This window comes from Pinus tabuliformis, chromosome Q, assembly GCF_031772625.1.
Source record: "Pinus tabuliformis cultivar Carrire ecotype Pingquan chromosome Q, CPIR1, whole genome shotgun sequence".
NCBI classification, from domain to species: domain Eukaryota; kingdom Viridiplantae; phylum Streptophyta; class Pinopsida; order Pinales; family Pinaceae; genus Pinus; species Pinus tabuliformis.
The window spans coordinates 1,323,004,621-1,323,027,874 of NC_142296.1; the positions used below are offsets into that span (position 1 = coordinate 1,323,004,621).

Sequence of the window (23,254 nt, forward strand, 5' to 3'; positions counted from 1 at the left end):
GAACAACAGACAAATCAATTGTGGGTTCGAAATGGATCTTAAAGGTGAAGCATGCAGTAGACGGAAGCCAAAAAAAGTATAAGGCCAAATTTTTGGCAAAGGGGTACTCTCAGGATGAGGGCATTGACTATGAGGAGACCTTTGCTCCTGTAACAAGGTACTCATCCATCAAATCAATCCTTGCACTATCTGGACAAATGGGGTGGAAGATCCACCAGGTGGATGTGAAAACAACATTCCTCAATGGAGTTATTAAGTAGGAGTTGTATATTGAGCAACGAGAAGGCTTCGATACTTTTGATCGAGAGTATCATGTGTGCAGATTCAAGCGAGTGTTGTACGATCTCAAGAAAGCACCTTGTGCTTAGTACACTAATATTGATAACTATCTCACTAGTTTTGGCTTCACCAAAAGTGAAGAAGATGCAAAAGGTAAATTGTTGATTATCGTATTATATGTTGATGACTTGATTTTAACTGGGGACGAGCAGTTGATCAGATCTTGCAAGAGAGTTGAAATGAAGGACATGGGTCTCATGCACTACTTCCTTGGATTGGAAGTATGGAAAGGTGATGGGGAACTATTTTTCTCTCTGGGCAAGTATGCCAAAGAGATACTTCAAAGGTTCCACATGGATAGATGCAAACCATGGGGACACCTCTAGCGATAAACTGGAGAAAAGAGGATGCCACTTCAGGTGAGGAAGTGGATGCTACTATTTAACGATAGTTGGTGGGTTCACTAATGTAGCTTGTGAACACATGACCATATATGTGTTATGTAGTCAACCAACTGAGCCAAGCTATGGTTAGGCCAACCAAACTATTTTGTACGGCATCTAAGCATGTTCTACAGTACCTTAGATGCACTACCTAGTTTGGACTTTGGTACATACGAACAAAGGGAGTGAAGCTATGTGGCTTCACAAATGTAGATTGGGCGGGGAGTCCATCAGACCGAAATAGTACATCAGATGGAATTTTTAGTGTTGGGTCTACAATGGTTTCTTGGTAAAGAAAGAAGTAAATATTTGTGGCACTTAGCTCGATAGAAGCAAAATTCATGGCTGCAAGTCAAGCAACATGTGAGGCGATTTGGAGGAGAAAGATACTCGTTTGATTGTTTGGTCATATGATGGATCCAACTATGATCTACTATTATAATCAGAGTTGCATCAAGCTCTCTGAAAATACAATTTTTCACGATAGATCCAAGCATATAGATATCCGGTATCACCATTTACAGGATTGTGTGTAAAGGCGGATAATTTTGTTGTAGTACATTATGATAGAGGAACAAGATGTTTACAATTTACAAAAGGCCTTGTCAAGAGGGAAGTTCGAGTTCCATAGGTGTAGGATAGGTGTGGTTGATAATACCTTTCTTGTTGAGAGAGAGTGTTGAAAATGCAGTAAGAAAATCTTAGTTTGATTTTGCCTTGGTCAAACAAGAGAAAATTCAAATTTCCATTTCAACAGAAATCTTGGAGGTAGTTAATTGAGGTGACATGGCACTTTTCACTCTGTTAACTTAGTTAATTCGTGTTGGGGAAGCTTGATCTTATTTCAATAGGATTGATTTCTATAGCAATCCATTTCAGTTAAATTGAGTTATGGTCAGTAAAACTCGTTCTAACTATGAGAAGAACTAGTGGAAGTCAAGTTGTGGAAGTGGAACTTCAACCACACTCAGTGATCAACCAGTTAACTAATCAATTAGCCCAAAATAATTGATGCATGCAGAGAATTTGAGTTACCCATTTGAGATGGAGATTCCAAGGTAGTGTAGTATCAATTGTAGACTATTCCAATGTGTATAGCTAGTGCATGCAGTCAGAGGAAGGACCTAGAGGAATTGTGCAATCCAATGGAGGGAATTTGCTAAATAATAGGGGCTAATTTCCTCAAGGAACAACACAAGGAAATAGGAGGTTAGAGGGCTTGAAAATTGGCTAAGTGTTGGCCAAAGTCAGTCAGTTAGACAGAGGGATAGAATATACAGTTGTACGTTGTGCTCAAACTTGAGCAATAATATGTATTCATCTCTATTCTAAGATTAATGCAATACAGATAGGAAGGGGTTTTGAATAGTTGCTTCCCCTAGATTAATCCATGTGCATGTGTGACGTTTCTTTTTCCATGTCTATGATTTGTGTTCTAGAGGGTGAATTAACTTCCGCAGATCATTAGAGTAGCCTCGAGTCTTGTGATTTAGTAAATTTCATGAGCAATTACAAATCTACACATTAATTTCTTCAATTTCCTTAAATTTAACACAACTTTCTATTTTTGGCATTTTTTCGGGTTCTAAAATTCCAAGGTTGTTTTGAAGGCCTAAACAACATTTTCAGGGAAAACATAGAAACTACAAAAGTTTAAGACACGTTTCCCTCTTGGTTTTTAGCCTCCTCGTGGAGATCTTCAAAATGAGGTATTATGATAGTCAAACAAAGATCATACGCCAAAGTTATGACCCCTGGAAGTTGGAGGTCCAAATTATTGGTTTTTACAAACACTTTGTGTACATAGTACTTTACAGGTCATAAATGTTGAGAAATCTATATGGAAATGATTAGAGTGATTTCTCTTTACTTGATAACTGCTTGTGATGTCTTTTTACTTATTAGGTTTGTTACTTATTATTATGTGTGTGTAGCATCAAAAAACTACCAAAAACAAGAAGAACAAGAACAAAAAATATAGGCTTCAAGCCAGGGCCAAAACATCTCCTCTTGAGAGGAAAACCCACAAATCTCTTCTCTTCCTTATAGATTCTTCAATTAACGAATTCCAAGGCCTTAAGACTAAAACCAATACCGTCCAAGACCAACCTCTCCAAGACCAACCTATCTTGATGATGTGCTAACCTTGATCCGGTCAAACCTAGTAAAATCTCTTCCTGTAGCACTTCATCGACCTCCAACTACATAATTTCAGCCTCCACTGCAAATCTGAAAATTTCGCCCCCCTTGCAGTTGCCATTGCCACATGTGTGAGCCTCTATTTTCCTTCTAAGCATTCCTTTGATCTTCGCTTGCCTTTCTCTGACTTCTGGAGCTTGAGGATCACCCTTGGTGACCTTTGCTTGACGTTCTTGCCTTCTTTTCTCCAAGATCAAACTTATATATAGAAACCCTAGATCTGCTGTAGAAACCCTAGTCCTCCTTAGCATGTGTGAGAGAGAAATAACCCAAACAAAAGTCTTCATAGTTTGCTTCTTTCCTCGATGCCTTCTTCTTCACTAGAATGAGTGATTAATGAATTTCCCTCAAGGAGAACACATTTCCTCCTATATATAGGCTCTTTAAGGTGGACGTGGCTCTTCCTTTTAGGCCGACTTGTGAGCTGCCAATCTGACTTGGTCTTGGAGGGTATTTTGACACTTTTAATGACAAACTATTTTTCTTTGCAAATTACAATGTGCCTGAAGGGGTCTTCAACTTATGACAATGACTCTTTTGACTTATTGACCTAGGAAAAACCGTAGAAGCACTCAATGTTTGCTTTGATCTATAAAATAAAATACCTTGAGCATGAAACTCATGCTCCAAAAATAATGATAATAATTTTATTTCATTTTACAATTTACAAGAATCAAAATTACATTTCATATTTATGAAGATTGAACCTTGTTACACATTTTTCAACACTCCCTCTTAACTAGGGAGGTATTCATAAATGGAACATGGACATTTTCAATCAAGAGATCTCATAATAAGAGTCGGATTGGTAACCCATTTGTTTAGTATCATACCAACCAACATTGTCACATAGCAAGGCCATGAATAACAACTCTATCTCTCCACAAGATCAAAGCACAATGCTGGCGAGACCAATGATTTATGGACACCATCATCATTGTCTCTCAAGGTACATACTCTACTTGGGTGTTCATAGAGTATGGCCTTCTTTGGACTATTATTATCTTGGATAGCTAGTCCTCAAAGAATATTGGTCCACGACTACTCTCATCTTGGATGTCCTACCTCATCCTCAAAGAGTATCGAATGCCAAATGCTTACCCAATCCTCCATTCTTTCTTCCCAAGTGAAGACAAGAATGATGTGCCTATATATCCCTCTCAACTAGGGAGGATACATCAACTAGACCAAGCTTGTTTCTCAAATACACAAACTTCTTATTATGAATAGATTTTATTAATATGTCAGCTACCTTCTCATCGGTGGAGATATACTATAGCTACAACACATCACCTTGTACTAGTTTCTGAATGTAGTGATACTTGTTGTTGATATGCTTTGTCTTTCCATGAAACACCGGGTGTTCAGACAATCATATACAAATTGTGTTATCACAATGTATCATTGTAGGGTCCATTGGTCCTTCAAATAGGCCGGATAAAAACTTCCTGAACCAAAATTCTTCTCTACTTACTTCATGAGTTGCAATATACTCTGCCTCAACACTACTCAAAGCAACTGTATCTTGCTTTAGGCTCATTCATGAGATCATGGAGGATCCCAGACTGAAACATCCTCTTGTAGTGCTCCTTCCATATTGCTCACTGCCTCCCCAGTCAAAATCTGTATACCCAATGAGGTGGACATCTTCCTCCTATCGTACTTTAGGAAGTAGCGGATGGTTCCTTGCAAATATCTCATAATATGTTTTGCTGCTATCCAATGATCATGCTTTGGCTCCACTTGGAATTGATTGAGAACATTTACTGCAAATCATATGTCTAGTCGAGTATTCACCAAATACATCAGTGAGCCAATTAGTTGTCTATACTTGGAAGGATCCACAGGGCTTGATTCAGAACTCCTTAGTCTTTTCACGTTTGTGATCATCGGGGTTGTCACTAGTTTTCAATCCAACATGTCAAACTTCTTCAACATCTTGATCACATACTTTCCTTGAATTAAATAGATCTCATCAGGTCCTTGCTATAATTCTAGTCCCAAATAGTAGTGCATAAGCCCTAGATCCTTCATATAAAATTCTACTACTTGTTGCTTCTTGCATTCTTCAATTCAACCTTCTACATCTGTCAAGAGAAGATCATCTACATACAGAAGAATTATTATCGTTTCTCCCTTAACAACCTTAATATAAAGGTTTGGATCAATGGAACTCTTTTTGAAACCTAATATATGTAGGTATGCATCCATCCTAACATACCATGCCCTTGGTTCATGCTTGAGGCCATATAATGCCTTCTTCAATCTGCAAACATATGCCTTTCTATCTTTAATTTCAAATCCCAAGGGTTGTTCTATATATACTTCCTCATCAATTGTGCCATTCAGAAATACAGTATTGACATCCATTTGATGGATGTTTCATCCTATCGACGCTACCAAAGAGCCAATGAACGTATAGTTGTATACCTTGTTGTCGGAGCAAATGTCTCTTCATAGTCAATGCCTTCTAGTTGAGAGAAACCCCTAGCCACAAGTCTTGCCTTATACTTGTCAATACTTCCATCTGTTGCATGTTTGATCTTATAAATCCATTTGGAAGTTACCACATATTTATCTTCAGGCCTAGGCATGATCTCCCAAATTCCATTCTTTATTATAAATATATATTCTTCATTTATGGCATCCTTCCATTCTTAATGATTGACAACTTATTCAAAAGTGGATGGCTCTACTTGTATTAGTTTTTCATGTAGGCTGCAAACCCGTAATATCGTTTGGGCTTCTTGCTTTCCCTGAATGTGCCTTGAGCAACTCCATGACTTTTTGCATCAAGTATTGTAGGCTTCAACCAGTTAGGTCTCTTTCTTGATTCGAGGATGACCACAAGTTGAATAGGTTCACTGGGACGTTCATCTTCATGGTGAGATTCTTCTTCTTCCCTGTCAAATTCTTCTTAAAACACTGGAAGTTCTTCATCATCAGAGTCCATGGGAAGTTCCTTAGATTTATTGAATGCGATGCTTTAATCAAATATAGCATATCGACTTAATTCTATATGGTGTCCTTCCTTTATGTAGATCCTATAAGCCTTAGAAGAGTTACTATAGCCAATAAATGTTCCTCTCATGCCTGAATGGTCCAACTTATTTCTTTTGTCCTTCAGTATATGAATATATATAGGGAAACCAAAGATTCATAGATGATCCACAGTTGGTTTCTTCCCAGTGAATACTACTTCAGGGATTATGTTATCTAGTGACCTGCGGGGACTTCAATTTTGAATATATACAACTGTCTTCGTAGCTTCTCCCCACATAAATTTCGGTAGAACTTGATCATGCAACATTACTTTTACACTTTCTTCAATGGATCGGTTCTTTCATTCTGCAAATCCATTTTGTTCATCATTATATGGAATTATTAGCTCCCTCTCAATCCCAGACTCCTTATAGAAGGATGTGATTTCCTTTGATGTATATTCTCCCCCATTATTGAATCTCAGTATCTTGATTTTTCTTTCTGTAAGGCTCTTTACTTCAGCTTTGAATTCTTGAAATTTGGTAAATACTTCATCCTTGGATTTTATTAAGTAAACCCAATTTTTCCTTGAATGATTTTCTATGAATGTGACATAATTAAGATGACCTCCAAGTGATTTAGGAGTCATAGGGCCACAAACATCGGAATGAATAAGATCAAAGATTTCTTTTGACCATGAATCAATGCTTCCAATTGGTCTCTTGGTGTTCTTACCCAATGCACATCCCTTACATAATCCTTCCCGATCTTCTTTCAATTTGGGGATCCCATATACTATATAACTTAGAGTTGGACGGATTTTGAAATGAAGTTGGCCAAATATTCTATGAAAAATTTCACATGGGATGATTTCAATGTGAACTAAAGCTTGTGCAAGAGGAGATATCAAGCTGTAAAGTCTTCCTTCACAAATACCAATTACTCTATCATTCTCTATGCTTGAGTTCTTACTCCATACTATAAATTTTCCATCAACGAAAGCTACTTTATCACCCTTATATTATAAACTTGAAATGGAAAGCAAGTTCTTATGCAAACCTGGAACAAATAGGATGTTGTTGAGATGAATGTTGCTTCCATTTTCCAGCTCTATAGAGGTTGATCGAATTCTTTTTACATGATATATCTTATTATCTCCAAGTTCCACTAAATAAGAATATTTTCCCTTTGATAATGTCTTCAGTTGTTTTTGATGACCAATCATGTGTCTAGATGCACCATTATCAATTACCCAAATGCTCTCATCTTGGAATGTGCCAGTGAGTGTTGAGAAGAGACATTCATCCTTTGTCTTGATTAACTCCTTCTTTGTAGTAAATAGAAGATTACATGCTTCCTTGATTCCTTTATTGAAATGACTTGCGACCTTTGAACACTTCTTGGGGAAATTTTTCAATGTAGTGGAGATCTTCATAATGCCCTTAGCCAACCTTAGCTCTGATACCATGTTGAGAAATCTATAGGACAATGATTAGAGTGATTTCTCTTTACTTGATAACTGCTTGTGACCTCTTTCTACTTATTAGGTTTGTTTCTTATTATTATGTGTGTGTATCATCAAACAACTACCAAAAACAAGAAGAACATGAACACATGATATAGGTTGCAAGCCAGGGCCAAAACCTCTCCACTTGAGAGGAAAACCCGCAAATCTCTTATCTTTCTTGTAGATTCTTCAATTGACGAATTCCAAGACCTTAAGACTGAAACCAATACCATCCAATACCAAGACCAACCTCTCTAGATGATGTGCTAACCTTGATCCAGTCAAACCTAGTTAAATATCTTCCAGTAACACTTCTTTAATATCCAGTTGCAGAATTTCGACCCCCCAACAGTTACTACTACCACACATGTGAACCTCAATTTTCCTTATAAGCCTTCCTTTGACCTTTGCTTTCCTTTCTCTGACTTCTGGAGCTTGATGATGACCCTTGGTGACCTTCACTTGACCTTCTTGCCTTCTTTTCTCCAAGATCGAACTTATCGATAAAAAACCTAGAAAAGTTGCAAAACCCCTACTCCTCCTTAGCACATGTGACAGAGAAAAAGCCCAAACAAAAGTCTTCTTTGCCCTCTTCCTTCTTCGCTAGAATGAGTGATGAATGAATGTCTCTCAAGGAGGACGAGTTTCCTCCTGTATATAGGCTCTTTAAGGTTGATGTGGCCCTTCCTTTTAGGCTGAATTGCTAGCTACCAAGCCAACTTGTCCTTGGAGGGTATTTTGACACTTTTAATGACAAAAATAATTTTCTTTACAAATTATAATGTGCTCAAAGGGGTCTTCAACTTATGACAATGACTCTTTTGACTTATTGATCTAGGACAAACCCTAGAAGCACTCAATGGGTGCTTGACCTATAAAGTAAAAGACCTTGAGCATGAAAACCATGCTCCAAAAATAATAATAATATTTTTCTTTCATTTTACAATTTACAAGAATCAAAAGTACATTTCATATTTATGAAGACTGAACCTAGCTACACATTTTTCAACAATAAATGCATATATGAACATAGGGGTGTGATACTTATCTGGATCATCAAGAAGGTCTAATGCCCTTTCATAATAGCTGCCATAACATTTATTAGATCATGCATTCAATAGGCAATCATTTACCAATCAAAACATGATAAAAACCACAACTAGAATCTATCATGAAACCGTGCTTATAACCAACATATAACTAACATAATAACAATGATAGAACAACCATCAAAGTCACATCATAACAAGTACATTTACTCATAGAATATAAGAGGAAATATATCTTATTAACATATGCAAAATCCAACCAAGTTAGGGACTTCCACATACCACCCGACCATAGATTGGGCTAAACCAAATCTCTATTTCAGCCAATCAGTCCTGCACCATATTGCGATCATGAATGCATGATCTCATGGAATAAACCAAGCAAAACCAAACCATGGCTCAGAGGCCAAACCACCTCAACCCTCAACCAATGATTCCACCTCATGGTTGGACATCACTAACTTCAATAGACTGGTCTCTACCCAAGCCGTCCAGGGCTCCAAAGCATTTGTTCCAACTCGGCTCCAGGACTAGTAACTTAACCCACAATTGCTATAGGACTCCAGGGCTAGTAACTCAGCCCACCAAGGGGTCCAGAGCACTTGTCCAACCAAGGATTCCAAGACTAGTAACTCAACCCAAGTTGTTCCGAGGCTTCTAGAGAGTTTGTCCAACCAAGGCTCCAGGAACTAATAACTCAACCCAAAAGCATAAGGAACACGAGCACCAATCAGAAAACAAATGGGAAAACCCACAACACCATGACTATCTAGGAAATGGAAAGGCTAGGAAAAATCATTTCAATCCAAAAAATTCTCCATGCCAATGACATATCATAACCAAATAACCACATGCATACACCATGCATGCCAAAACTAGCAAGTATATCATACATATGACTCGGTACGTGCAAAGCAATCCAGTTGTAGCTGCTGATACGGCTGTCCACTTGCGCTTTCTTGGTTTCCTTTGTCTCCTTTCTCAAAATCCAATGTGCTCCAAGAATGCTCCAAGATTTCTCTAAGTGTGCAAGAGTGAGGGAGAGAGAGCAACAAGAGAGCTTCAAGCTAAAACTGACAAAATCTATGAAATGTTCCTTAGAAGATTTTTTTATCATTGATGCCTCTATTTTCTTCATTTTCCTCTATTTTTTCTTCAATTTTTCTCACATGCAAATCTGTTACCTTTCATCTCCCTTTTCTCCTAATTTCTTTTATTTCATAAATAAAATGACAATAAATGTCTCTTTGCCTTTGCCAATGCCTTTGCCAACTTCCATGGTCATTAATTAATCACCAGTGATCCCCATTACTATGTCTTTTCCCAACATTCATCTTGGAATACATGTCCCATGACCTTGGTCTTATTTTTTTCCTTTATTAATTTTATTACATGGATTTTTAACCGGGGTTGTTACAACCCTGATCTAAATTTGCTCCCTTGTTAGCCTGCTTGTTTGTACTTTGATATCTTCCCACTTGATGTGATAAAAGACAATGGATTCAAACTTCTGGATTGGCATCTATATTCTCATAATCAATGGCGACTAATATTTTTTGAGGGGATTTTTAGCTTTCCAGAACTTTTGGATTATAATCATTGAATCTCCAAATACTAATCCTTGATGAATGCCTTTTGCTAATGCAATCTTCATACCTTGCCAAAAGGCTAATGTTTTCGCTTGATTATTTGTTGTCCATCATAACCCAAGCAAATTTTGACTCTAATTCTTCATCGGGATATGACCCCATCTGCTCCTACCTCCCCCTATTTTGACATGCAATTTTGAAAAATGAATGAGGAAATTTTTTTGTTTATCTCACTTAAGATCATTTGGATTAAAATTTAAATTAGAATAATATAAAATGAATATTTTAAATACCTTATATTTTATCATGTTTTATTCTACTAATACTTTTTTCAAAAACTTTTCAATTCAATATTTTACATGGTTTGAATCCATTTTTGGATGTATTATGCATTTTATTTTCTTAAATACCTAGTTATAAATATATGTTTTAAGATTTTTCTTAAAAATTTATGTTATTTTTTTGTACCCTTTGTATCTCATGTTTAGATAATTGTATAATTTCAATCCAAATTTTGGCTTAAAAAATATGATTATTTATGAAGGAAAAAAATATGATTATTTATTTCTGGTGAGAATATTATTATTATTATGTAATGTATATATTCTAAAATGCTCGCTACGTTATGAATTCTATATTTCTTAATCACATTACACATTTGAATGCCCCATAAATTCTCTTTTTATTATCGTCCTAAATGAGATTTTATTTTCCATAATAAAGTTTGAGATGCTCCATTTCGTTCTAGGTGTTGTCGATGCATCAATGGCTTGCCTAAACTTTTAATTGAGAACTTGCACAATCTTAAAACATAAAAACCCTCTTAAAATAATACTTTCCTTTTTGTCTCTAAATACCTTCTCCTCATATAATGCTGATGATTTCCATTTTGGAAAATAGAGCGTTATCTAAGATTTCCTACTAATAAGCACACCTATTTCCTACTAATAAGCACGAAATAATTTCTTTAAAAAGGGAATTGATTCCAAAATTCCAGGGTTGATCATCCATGCTTATTTACTTCCAAATATGAAATCCAATGAAAAGTATGTTAACTTAATATTAAAATATTAACTCAAAAGAAAATGCCCCTCATTCTTCATATAAAGGTTGACTAGAGACATATCATTTTAAGTTGATTGGTGAGGAGATCTTATAGGGATTAATATTAATATAAAAAATAATTTAGTTTAACACAAACCAAAAACATAAATTAACATTTTGATAAATATTAAATATAAATTATAAAAAAATTATCAATATAATATTAAATATTTAATTTACACTTATAAGTTTTTTTTTTTTTTATTTTTTTTGAGATAAAAGAATTTTTTTAAATGCAGAACATTAAAAAAAGTTTAAATTTACAAGAGAGAATTAAAATCTATGAAATACCTGAATATTAATAAGTTGCTTACAAAAAATAAACAATAAAAACACTGCTACAATAATCATAACAACATAAAAAATTCTTTCAGGATTAAAAATTTCGAAGGTAAGAAATGTTTTTGACATTTGTATGACTTTTTTTGAGTTGACTAATAGTTCACAATCTTTTTGGATTCATGCCTTATTGTTCTTACAAACTTGTTTTTTAGCTTCTTTGTCTTTCCTCTAGACCACCTTGAAATCCATCATCTAGACCCTAAGTCTGGATTATGAGGAACTTGAGCTCAATTGCTTGCTTCAAAGATAGACCTTATACAAAATCCTAGCCTCATGAGTTGGCATGTCCATCATGTCTTTTGCATGCCATGCTTCTGCAAGAGAAATAGTCACGGGTTATCCATATCCATATCTTCTAGTAGGCTTCTACTTTAGCTTCTTCCGAAGGGGAGCTAATAATCTCTTGTGGTAATGGATTTTGCTAATGCACTTCAAGAGATTTTTGCACAACCTTTGTAGGGTTCTAGGATTTATCTTATGCTGATTGCATACTTGATTGAATGTTGAGTTGCTCTGGAGATTCCTTTGAAGAGAGACTCAAATCTATTTTCAGATTTAGAGATCTGGTCAAGATTTGAGGTATCATGGGGACTCAAGCTTATGCTTCTTTGGTGTAATTTTCTCAAATCTTCTGGCACTTTTTGAGAAAGATTTTATTCAAACATTTCCATGGCATTCATTGAAGAGTCCTTAATAAGTTGCTTGTATTGATAACATCTAGAGACTACTTTCAAACACTACCTTGATAGTAATCATCTATGGAGGTTAGAAGAGACTGAGAGACATTCATATAAACATACATCCGTGTATATGAAGTGTTCATCTCTCTCTTGGTAGCCTCCAATCTTTCCATATTAATTTTTATTGACATTTTATAGCTTATAGCTTGATATGTCAATGATGTTGTAAAAAGTTATGTAATGTAATGCTATGCTATGTTTACTCAATCAAATATTTTAAATAAAAATAAAATTAAAAAAATAATAATCCTTAAAATAAGTTTGAATTAGTCATTTAATACGTTTACAATAATGATTTACAATTCTATAAGAAATCTCATGCAAAAGTACCAACTTAGATCCATTTTCATTCCAAATTACACTCTGATAAATCCATATTCAAAATAAATCTACACTAATTAAGTATTAACTCATAACTTATCCCTATTAGAAATTAAATATAATCAATATATAATTATAAATTTATTATTAATCAATAAAAACATTTTCTATTCAAAACCGACGATACCTTTATTCATCCAGCAGAAGTATTTGAATTTGAAACTATTCCACTGTATATCTAAAAACCATTCCTCTTTTCTTTGAATGAAACCAAATTGAATCCGATATCAATTCTTCGGACGTTGACATTAAATCCTTTGACGACAGTACGAGCGAAGGAGCGAGACTCATTTGGACACAGTTCGAGCAAGTACCAAGTTTTTTTTACAGAGTCGAGGAAACTATTTCGGTCACCTCGCAAAGGGGGAAGGGCCGCCTCAGTTCCGATTTTCAAAGGTTTTATTTGGCTTCTGGCGAGATGGCTTGCAGGAAAGAAGAACAACGAATGGATGCAAACAGGAGTGAGAAGGATGGGGGCACCTTCAATAGGCGCATAGTCAAAGGACTCAGGAATATTGGCAACACTTGCTTCTTCAACTCCGTTATGCAGAATTTGCTTGCGGTGGATTTGTTTCGTGATCATTTCATGAAACCTCCACAATTTCCCGAAGGCTCAATCACTACAGCTCTGAGAAAGTTGTATGTTGAAACAAGTTCAGACGGATCGAAGCAAGCAGATAATGTTGACTGTGAATTTACATTGTGGAGTACAGGAAATGAGGCAGTCAATCCCGAGTTTCTTTTTAGTGCAATTTGTGCCAAGGTTCGTCAGTTTAGGGGGTTGAGGCAGCAGGATAGCCATGAGTTGCTCAGATGTTTACTTGACAACTTGGACTATGAAGAATTAGTGAGTTTAAGAAACTCAAAGTCCACTAATTGTGGAGATGGAGAGGCAGCCGAGGGCAACACCGATGAATGCTCGAACCAGAGGAATAATGCAACTTTGGTGGATCGTGTGTTTCAAGGTCAGCTGTGTAGCACAATTTGCTGTTCAAAATGTGGTTACCGTTCGGTGACATACGAGCCATTTTATGATTTGTCACTGTCCCTTCCAAGTAAATCAGAGGACATAAAAATCTCATTGCCTAGCCAAAATGACCCATCATCCTCCAAAACCACATTGAAGAATGATGAGGCCACTACTTCTAAATCTGTTTTTGGTTTGCTTGGTGGTTGTGAGTCTTCTCTTCTTTGCAAAGCAATGGATTCTGTTGCCGGTGATGAGTTTGAAGTAACACAAACGTCTGTAGAGTTGAACACTGATAATGGGCCAGACAATGAATTAGACGTCAGTTCCTCATCAATTGTAGACCCTTATTCACATGATAATACTTTGCATCTTTCTGATAATGATGATGATGAGGAACCAGCAGCAGAAAGCTGTGTAGTTGAGGGAAAAAATATAGATGTTTGTGAATCAGAAAGCCCTTTGTATGGCGGAAACGATGGAGATAATTTGTTTAAGGCTATGCCTTTAATTACTGAAACCCTGGAAGATACGAAGCCCGCAATTATTCCAATATCTGTTGAAGGTTGCTTGGTGGAGTTCACGAGCCCAGAAACCCTTAGTGGAGAAAATGAATGGAGATGTCCAAATTGTGCTTCTAAGCTTGTTAATGGTTCTCATAATCTGGAAAATGCAAGAGCAAAGGGAGAGCAGGGTGAGGGATTTAATGGCAGGTTGAATGGAGAATCAATATGTGATTCCTCTGCACAGGGGGTTTCATGCAGTGATGCAGAGGGTCATTCCAACAAAAATGTTTTAAGAATTTTCGGAGTTGAAGAGAGGTCAGAGACTGATGGGATCAATAACGCTGAATGGCCTTCATCCACAAGCTCGGAGGAAGAGGGTATCAGAACATCTGCAAATTTGGGAAAATGGGATTTGGAATTCCAAAACTTTACAGCAAGTGAAGAGGTAGAGGCACATGGACTGAACAAAAAAAGATCAAAGACAATAGAGAATGAAGCCAATTTTAATGGCATATCGCAGGAAGCAGAGGGTCATTCCAACAAAATTGTTTTAAGAACTTTCGCGGTTGAAGAGAGGTCAGAAACTGATGGGATAAATAATGCTGAAAGGCCTTCATCCACAAGCTCGGAGGAAGAGGGTATCAGAACATCTGCAAATTTGGGAAAATGGGATTTGGAATCCCAAAAATTTACAGCAAGTGAAGAGGAAGAGACACATGGACTGAAGAAAAAAAGTTCAAAGACAATAGAGAATGAAACCAATTTTAATGGCATATCACAGGAAGCAACCAAAGGATATCAGATCAGCAAGGCTCCTCTTGTTCTAACCATCCATTTAAAAAGGTTCAAGCATGGCTCATTTGGCAGCTTAAATAAGTTGAGAGGTCATGTTGCCTTTCAAGAGACCCTTGATCTCAGGCCGTATATGGACTCCAGGTAATTACCAGTCTTTTAAAGCATGTTTGTTTTATATTGCTCTTTTTCTATGTTACAGTGGGCACCATATGTTTGGTTCACCCTGGATGACTGTAGTGGATTTCACTTCCAGCGTTGTTGTCTGCTTATTCACTTTACAATCTGAACAGTTTTTAATTCATCTGTTTTCATGCAGCTCTCCAGACAAAGATGACTGTCTTTACCGATTAATTGGAGTGGTTGAGCATGGAGGCACCATGGATTTTGGTCATTATGTTGCATATGTTAGAGGTGATCAAGATGGCTCTGTCTGTCAATGGTTTAATATTAGTGATTCTCTTGTTAGGAAGGTATCCTCCACAGCAGTTCTCGCTAGCGAGGCTTACATACTGTTTTATGAGAAAGTATAGATTATAAGGAATTACAGGAAACATTGTAGAGATGAGATCCGCACCTAGAGAATATCGAATTCACCGTTATAATCAATTACCTTCGTAAATTATTATTAGAATATTATATTTTATTTTATGTTAAATGTTGTTTTTTTAATCTCAGGGGCTGTTTATTTTTCCAGTTTTATTGCCAAATGCCAAAATGTGTTTTTATAAACTTAGTGAAAGGATAACAAATAACCTGGATATGAAAAATGATTCATATTAATATAAATGACTTGATAATCATCTTCTCAATCACTTCGGATAAATTAAGATGATAGGAAAGAAATATTAATATTAATATAAATGATTTCATAATCATTTTCTCAATCACTTGGGATATATTAAGGTGATAGGAAAGATATATATATAATAATAATTTTATAAAATTTAAAGTGATTATTAGCATTACATAAATTGTTTTGGGGTAGTTTAATTGGTGATTGAAGTGACAGGATTGAGTAACGCAAGGTAGATGTTAAACAAGGGAGTCCTATGAGTGGTCCCTCGTAGGCCCTCCTATAGGAATATCGTAAACAGTTCGAAGAATGATGCCAACGATGAGAATGGATTTTCCTATGAGTCCCTAATGTAACATAATTACTAGTGATGGGTGCCTAATGGCAAGCTAGAGGGAGAGGGTAATGTTTGTCAAAAGCAACTAAAAACCCAAAATTTGTGATTCCCAATAACTGCTTAGAAAAAATCCGCAAAGTCATGAAGGATTATGCCTTAATTTGTAAATTCATAGACTTCTAGTTGTAGGAACATGAGATTGTGTTGTGGATCCGAGCAAAAAGGGCTTCTTCACAGTGATCTTTGTAGATTTGGAAGATCATAAACGAGTGTTTGAGAATGGTCCATACTTTATGAATAACATGGGCTTATTTATTTGTTTCTGGGAAGAGTGCTGCAATCTTGAAAAGGAACAATTTTTGGTAGCTCCAGTGTGTGTTCGCCTCTTCTCCTTGTTGGAAGATTTTTGGGAGCCTAATATTCTTAAAGGGATAGGAATGTGATTGGATAATTTGTGAAGATCTCGGAGATCACAAAGCAGAGAAGACATGCAACCTATGCTTGGATTTGTCTTCACATGAACATTTTTCAGTGTCTTCCTGAGTCAATAGTTGGAATACCATGACATAGTTTGGATGCAGTGCCTTGACTACGAGCATGTACCATTCAAATGTCGTCGGCCATTAATACGACCACCTCTTTAAGGACCGTGTGCTTACAATAGATAAGGAGCAACAAAATATGACAACAAAGGTTGAAGAAGGGTTCCAATCGATATGTACAAGAAGATAAATAAATGCCAGAATCAGTAGCCCCAACAAAGAAAATGTGCGGCTCAACCCGCCAAAGAAACATGACATTAGCTGTGGCTCCAACAAAATCACAAAACACTATGGATGAAAACCCTTTTACAATTTTGGGTGATTTGGACAAAATAGGTGATGCAAAAAACCAAGTGGTGCAATTCACATTACAACTCATGGATGTGGACAAGTAGAAGAACAAAGGCATAAAAAGACCAACAACCAAGACGAAAACACCAGAGGATTTGGAGGAGGATTGCAGGTTCAAGGAGGTTTTCATACATACCAACAAAATTCTTGATGTAGAAGAGAAGAAAAATAGATTAGGATCAGGTGATAGTACAATGTTGTAGTTTTTTTTAGTATGGATCAAGGGAAGAGTGCGGCGAACAGATCCGATTTCTGAAATGTTTAATGACACAATCCTAAATATGAAAATCATGGATGTAGAGACTTGCAATGGAATATATGCATAAAACAATAGGAGGGGAGGAAAACACCAAATAGCTAGTAGTCTAGATAGATTCCTCATCTTGGAAGACTTAATTCTCTAGGATCAATTTATGGAAGCCATAATCCTTACGATTTTGCTATCGAATCATTGGCCTATTAGATTGAACGTATATCTCAAGAAATCACCAAAGAATAGACCCTTTATATTTGAGAAATTTTGGCTTAGCCAACTGTGGTTTGTGGAAAAAATGGAACATTGGGAGAAGGAAATAGAGGTGCAAGAGGGGAATAAGATGCAAAATTTCCAACACAAGTTAAAGGAACTAAAGCTCAAAATTAAAACTTGGAACATAGAAGAGTTTGACAACATCTTCATAGAGAGGAAAGAGTTGGAAGATAAAATGGAATCAGTCCAAAGCCAAATCATAAAGGAAGGTCACTCAGAAGCCTTAGCAAAGGAGGAAGGCAGACTTGTACATGATTTAAAAGAGTGTTGCCAACAAGAAGAGGTGTTATAGAGACAAAAATCACGTATCCAATGGTTACATGAGGGAGACAGATTCAAGAGATACCAAATTCTTTCACCGCTCTATGATTAACCATAGACATAATAACAAGATTTCCTCTATCACCTCTAAGGAGGGAGTTAGGGTGGAAAACCACTAGGACATGGCTTAAGAGTTGATTTCCCATTTCTCCAATTTTATGTTGGAAGGAATCAGGGACTGATCAACTACCATTGAGCATATCGCTAATCCCATCCCTTGTTTAATCTCAGGGGAGCAGAAAATGGTGTTGATGAGAAAAATCTCATTTGAGGAGATATAATCATTAGTAAAGGAAATGCCCATTAACAAATCTCCAAGCCTAAATGGATTTAGATTCGAATTCTTCAAGGCCTGTTGGAACTTCCTTGGAGTGGATGTAGTGGGATTGGCGGAAGAGTACCACAATTTGAGTATATTTGGTATGACTTAAATGTGACTTTCATCACCTTGATCCCGAAGACAAATGCGGCCAACGATCCCAATGCATATCACCCCATCGCACCTTGCAACGTGATATATAAAATCCTCTCTTCTGTTATAGTCTACAGACTGGCCCCTCTTGCACAATATCATTAGTCCTAAGCAATCCGATTTTGTGGAGGATAAACAAATTCTTAACGAGATAGTTTCAACCCACGAGATCATCCACTCTTTGAGAGGTAATAAAAAATCGGGAATGTTGGTTAAACTGGATCTCTCCAAAGCCTATGACTGACTGAGTTGGAAGTTTCTCACATGCACTTTGAAGGATTTTGGATTCACAAAAGACTGGATCCATTGGATTAGATTGCTGGTATCCACCCCCTTTTTCTATATTCTCTTCAGTGGATCCTCCATGAGTACCTTTAGGTCTTCCAAGGGCTACGTCAAGGTGACCCCATTTCTCCTTTGATGTTCATTATAGCGGTTAAGGGTTTGGGTAGGCTCATCAGGGGGCAACCCACGTTGGACAACTAAAAGGTCTGAGAGTTTCGGGTTCTGAGCTCACAATGACTCATCAACAGTTTGTGGATGACAACTTGCTATATGGAGAGCCATTGACACATGAAGCCAACGCCCTAGGCAATATCTTTGAGAATTTTCAAGAAGCCTTAGGTATGATCATTAATAAAGAAAAAATCAAATCTATATTTTTTAGTACTTCTAACCCAATTCAACACCATCTGGCTCGCATTATGGGATTTTCTATAAATTCACTCTCGATGAAATATAGTGAGCAAGGCCACTTTACTGAAGGCAGTTCTCCAAGCAATCCCCATATACAAATTGTTGGTTCTCTTCACTCCCAAAAGTATTTATAACGAGATCGTTTCTATTTTTCACAAATTTTTATGGCAGGGCTCCAACATAGAGAAGAAGTGCACACCTGTAGTGTGGGATAAAATTTTCCTCCCAATAGCTTGTGGGGGCTTGGGCATGGTGGATCCTAAGTTGCTTAACAATGTCATGGGTGCTAAATTATGGTGGTGTTGGATTTAATGCGACAATGAACTGTGGAAACACATGGACTAAGAAGTATGGTTAAGGTTAGAACCTAATAGAAATATTGAGATCTATGGAGTTACCAATGGGATCGACGTTATGGAACCTTGCTCGATGGAATAGTGTTAAATTGGCAACTAGGGCCAAACTCCATGTGGGTCAGCTTATTTATGGCAGCTGATATTTTTATTGGATCCCTCTCGTCGAGAGGTGTAGGATTGATTTGAAGATCATCAGATTCCAATAAGTATTCATGAAGATATGAATTTATTTTGATTATGGATTTATCATCTAGCCGACTAGCAACTTGAGTAGGCTCAAAAGCCCAAAAGACATGCCTATTCATCACTTACATTTTAGTATAAATTGGCAAGGACTTGAAGTCATTTCAGATATGTATTCTTGAGGTGATCTCCTCTCCACGTCTTGGGTTTTTGGAGAAGGAGAGAACATGAGAATACGATGGCCTAGATGATGCCCTAGCTCTCACGCAGATAATGCCCTCAATTACAGTCAGTGCAAACCTATACGCTGCTCACAATGAATCTCTATACGCTGGCCATATGCATAGCATTATGCTGGCCATATAATATATGCATAGATGGAAATATATATGCACAGTATAACACGCAGGCAGAGACACATACATTGGGGCAATGAAGATGATACGCTGGACACTGATAATACCACGTAGGTCATATGATATACCACGCAGTTGAAACGCTGGACAGTCATGATACGCTAGACAATCTGATATATGGAACGCAGCAATCATAGGACGCTACGTTGTATGGAACACAGTCATCTAGACTCAGTCATATATATATATGCTTCATGATATATGGAACGCAACATCATGGGACGCAAGAACACAGTCATCATACGCAAGAATACAGCATCATGGAACGGTCATATATATTATGGGAGCGGTCATATATATGCTTCATTGTGTCAGGCATATATAATCTGCTTCAGTCATAACTGCAGTCCAGCATGGTTATGAAGAACGCTGGTCATATTGACAGTAATAAGCAAATAATGGGACTACGTGGAGGATAGCCTAGCTGCTTTACTAGGCTACAAGCCATAGCAAGCAGTTAAGGATGATATGTGTAATAAATCCATAATGAAGTAACAGAAGGATAGCATGGGCAACATTATGAGCAGCATGATGTATGATACATGGAGCATGGACAATATCATGATAAATGTAATCATAAGTATGGGCAGTATGATGAAATCATGAAGCAGCACGACACACAGGCAACATGAAGTATGAGGTCATGGACAACTTGATGTATGGGCAGCACAATGATCATGAGCAACATGATGATGCATGGTAAGGCGCAACAGATGAACGAAATGGATAGGTGAAGCCGTCACCTAGGAGAATCAGTTGAAGCAGAATGTATTCAACTGATCTCATGTATCATCGTTATAGGAGATGATCTATGCTCAGATCTATATAATTCAAAGTATTGACTTCTGATGTAAATGTACTATCTCTCTCACTTTCTTTGGTGAACTTTGAAGAACATAAAAGAATAATTGATCAAGGGTTTCCCCACACATTGTGGGGTTTGTCCTTGGCTAGCGCCACATCTTGTGTCCTCTTGTCTTGGCATGTCTTTTGCGATTTATATTTATGTTCTATCTACAGTTTACTTTAATGTTGATGTGATTGCTAATCTGGAAAATTAAAATAAATTTCTCTAGCATAAAACATACCTAAAATTAACAAATATCCATCTCATCAGAGATAACTTCTTCTGGGAAATTCAAGATGGGACCTCTGCCTACTTCTGGGAGGACTCATGGCAAAAAATGTTAAGACTAGACAAGGTCAATGATCTTTTAGTGATAAAAATAGCCCTAATAAATCAAAATGCAAAGACAATAGCATACTACTAGAGTGATTTGTAATGAAAACTTGAAGGTGATGGAAAAGTTGTGAGTCAAATTTTATGTCTTTTAGGCAATGGATCACTTTGAGAAACACATAAAATAATGGTTTCTAAACTTAGTTAACAACATAAACATAGACAAATATACCATATTAGAACACACTAACAAAAATGATAAAGGAGTTTACCCCTCTCTGGGGCTACATCTCCTAGTCTAGTTTCCAATGTTGGACATATTTCATTAAGTGCTCAAATGATTGTTTACATGGATTTATAGTGCTCATAATGTAAATATTATGTCCCCAATGGCTTTAGAACAGTAACAAAACCCCTAGCTGGGCTTTGTTGGGCTCAATTTGGCCAAAAAATGAAGAAGTTATGCTCTCAACAAGTTTTCTTTACTAACTAATCTACAAACTGGACTGAACTGCTAATGGTTCTACGAATTTTGCGTTTCCCGAGCACGCCAAGTGACAATATCGCTCAGCATCGGTGAGATTTGCGCTAAATTGGTTGCTTTATATTGCTCAATTTAAATTCCCTATAAGGCATATGGCATAAAACCTGGGCCACATGGGGCCATGTGCCTGGGGGCTGGGGCTAACCATCTGCCCTCGTTAGCATAGCCCATGGCTGTTTGGAAACAGTTCCATGAGTGCCATGAAACTCGGGCTTATCCCTTATTCTTCGTGCTCAATTCCAGAACTCTATTGTGACTTCATTGTGGTTACATGGTCGCCACGTGATCTGGTGCTGGTCCCTAAATTTCCGCCCTGCCTCAACTATTGGCGTTTTGGGTTATGGCTGCGGTCTCGTTGTTAAAGTCTATAGATGCTGAAACCATGGGGTGGGGATAAGCTCAAGATCTATTCTTTGGAATAGGTTTCGAACACTTTTGAACATTTTGAATTTTGAGCACTTTCTGATCCCCTAGATCACTGCTCCCAACTGGAAGCTTGTGGACCTCTAAAAGACTATTTTTAGTCAACAAAAAGATGAGGGTACAGTTCCCTAACCCTTCCCTTTTCAATCCATTTGGCTTTCCCTAGTTTTGTACCTTTGAGCCCTATATGAAGGTGCTTCCTGTTACTTTTTCTTGAAGTTCTTATTTTTCTATCAAGGATAAGATCTTGCTACAATTCTTCAAGATATTCAAGAGGGAAAAATTCTATTGAAAAATTTTGAACATTCTCTCCTAGGTCTTCAATCAAAGGAGGCTTACCCAATTTCAATTTCTTTTCACCTCGAAGTTTTTCTTTCCTGATGCAAATCCTTACTTCATCTCCAACCTGAAAATTGTGGTCAACACAATGCTTATCATGTTTCGCCTTGTACTTGGTTTGACTCTTCACCAAATGTGATTGCCATCACCTTGCACCATCCTTCCTCAAATCCAAAACACTAGGAGACCCACAAGAAGATGTATTAGAGCTAATGTTCCCTTTGTGAAGTAGCTCTTGCATTTGCTTCTTGATTCCTGCATTCTCTAACATTGGCATCTTGTTCAAACCAATGTTTAAAAGTGATGAATCCTATTGCAAATGAACTTCATGTTGTTTTCCTCTTTTAGGAGGAAACATGTCAGATTCCTAAAACATATTATCACATGTGTTAACAACTTCAACTAAATCATAATTTAATGTTGCATCACATTCTTTGAAGGCTTCAAATTCCTCAACTTCTTTATGTTTAATCTTCAATAATGCAAAATTATGGCTAGCATTAATAAACCTCTTCATTTGTCCGGCATTCACAAGAGACAAATTCAACTTCTTGTGATGTGCTCTAACAATGTACTCAATTCCATTTAAAAAAAAATGATACTTGTTCTCATGGTGATGAAATATGGCTTTCCTGTCATATAAGTATGGGCTTCCCAAAACAATCCCAAAAATGTCAAGTGGTACTACATCAAGTTCTACCACATCAATAAAATTTGTAGTGATGGTACATTTAAGTATACATTTTTTTGTGACTTGCAATTTGAAATTGTCACATACCCAACCCAAAGGATAAGGTTTAGGATGAGGAATGGTTTCCGAATTTAGCTTCTTGACAATGTCTTCTGAAATAAGGTTTTCTTGTGATCCATTTTCAAACAAAGTATCTAC

At 36.9% G+C, this 23,254-nt stretch overlaps 1 protein-coding gene across 1 annotated transcript in view; it reads left to right on the plus strand.

The window, feature by feature from the left end:
* Nucleotides 1-13,033: 13,033 nt before the first annotated feature.
* Nucleotides 13,034-23,254, plus strand: part of LOC149224710 (ubiquitin carboxyl-terminal hydrolase 2-like) — a 60,264-nt gene continuing 50,043 nt past the window's right edge. Inside the window, exons 1-2 of the mRNA XM_089388259.1 lie at nucleotides 13,034-15,024; nucleotides 15,200-15,353. Coding sequence (XP_089244385.1) covers nucleotides 13,034-15,024; nucleotides 15,200-15,353 — 2,145 coding nt within the window. The remainder of the gene's footprint in view (nucleotides 15,025-15,199; nucleotides 15,354-23,254) is intronic.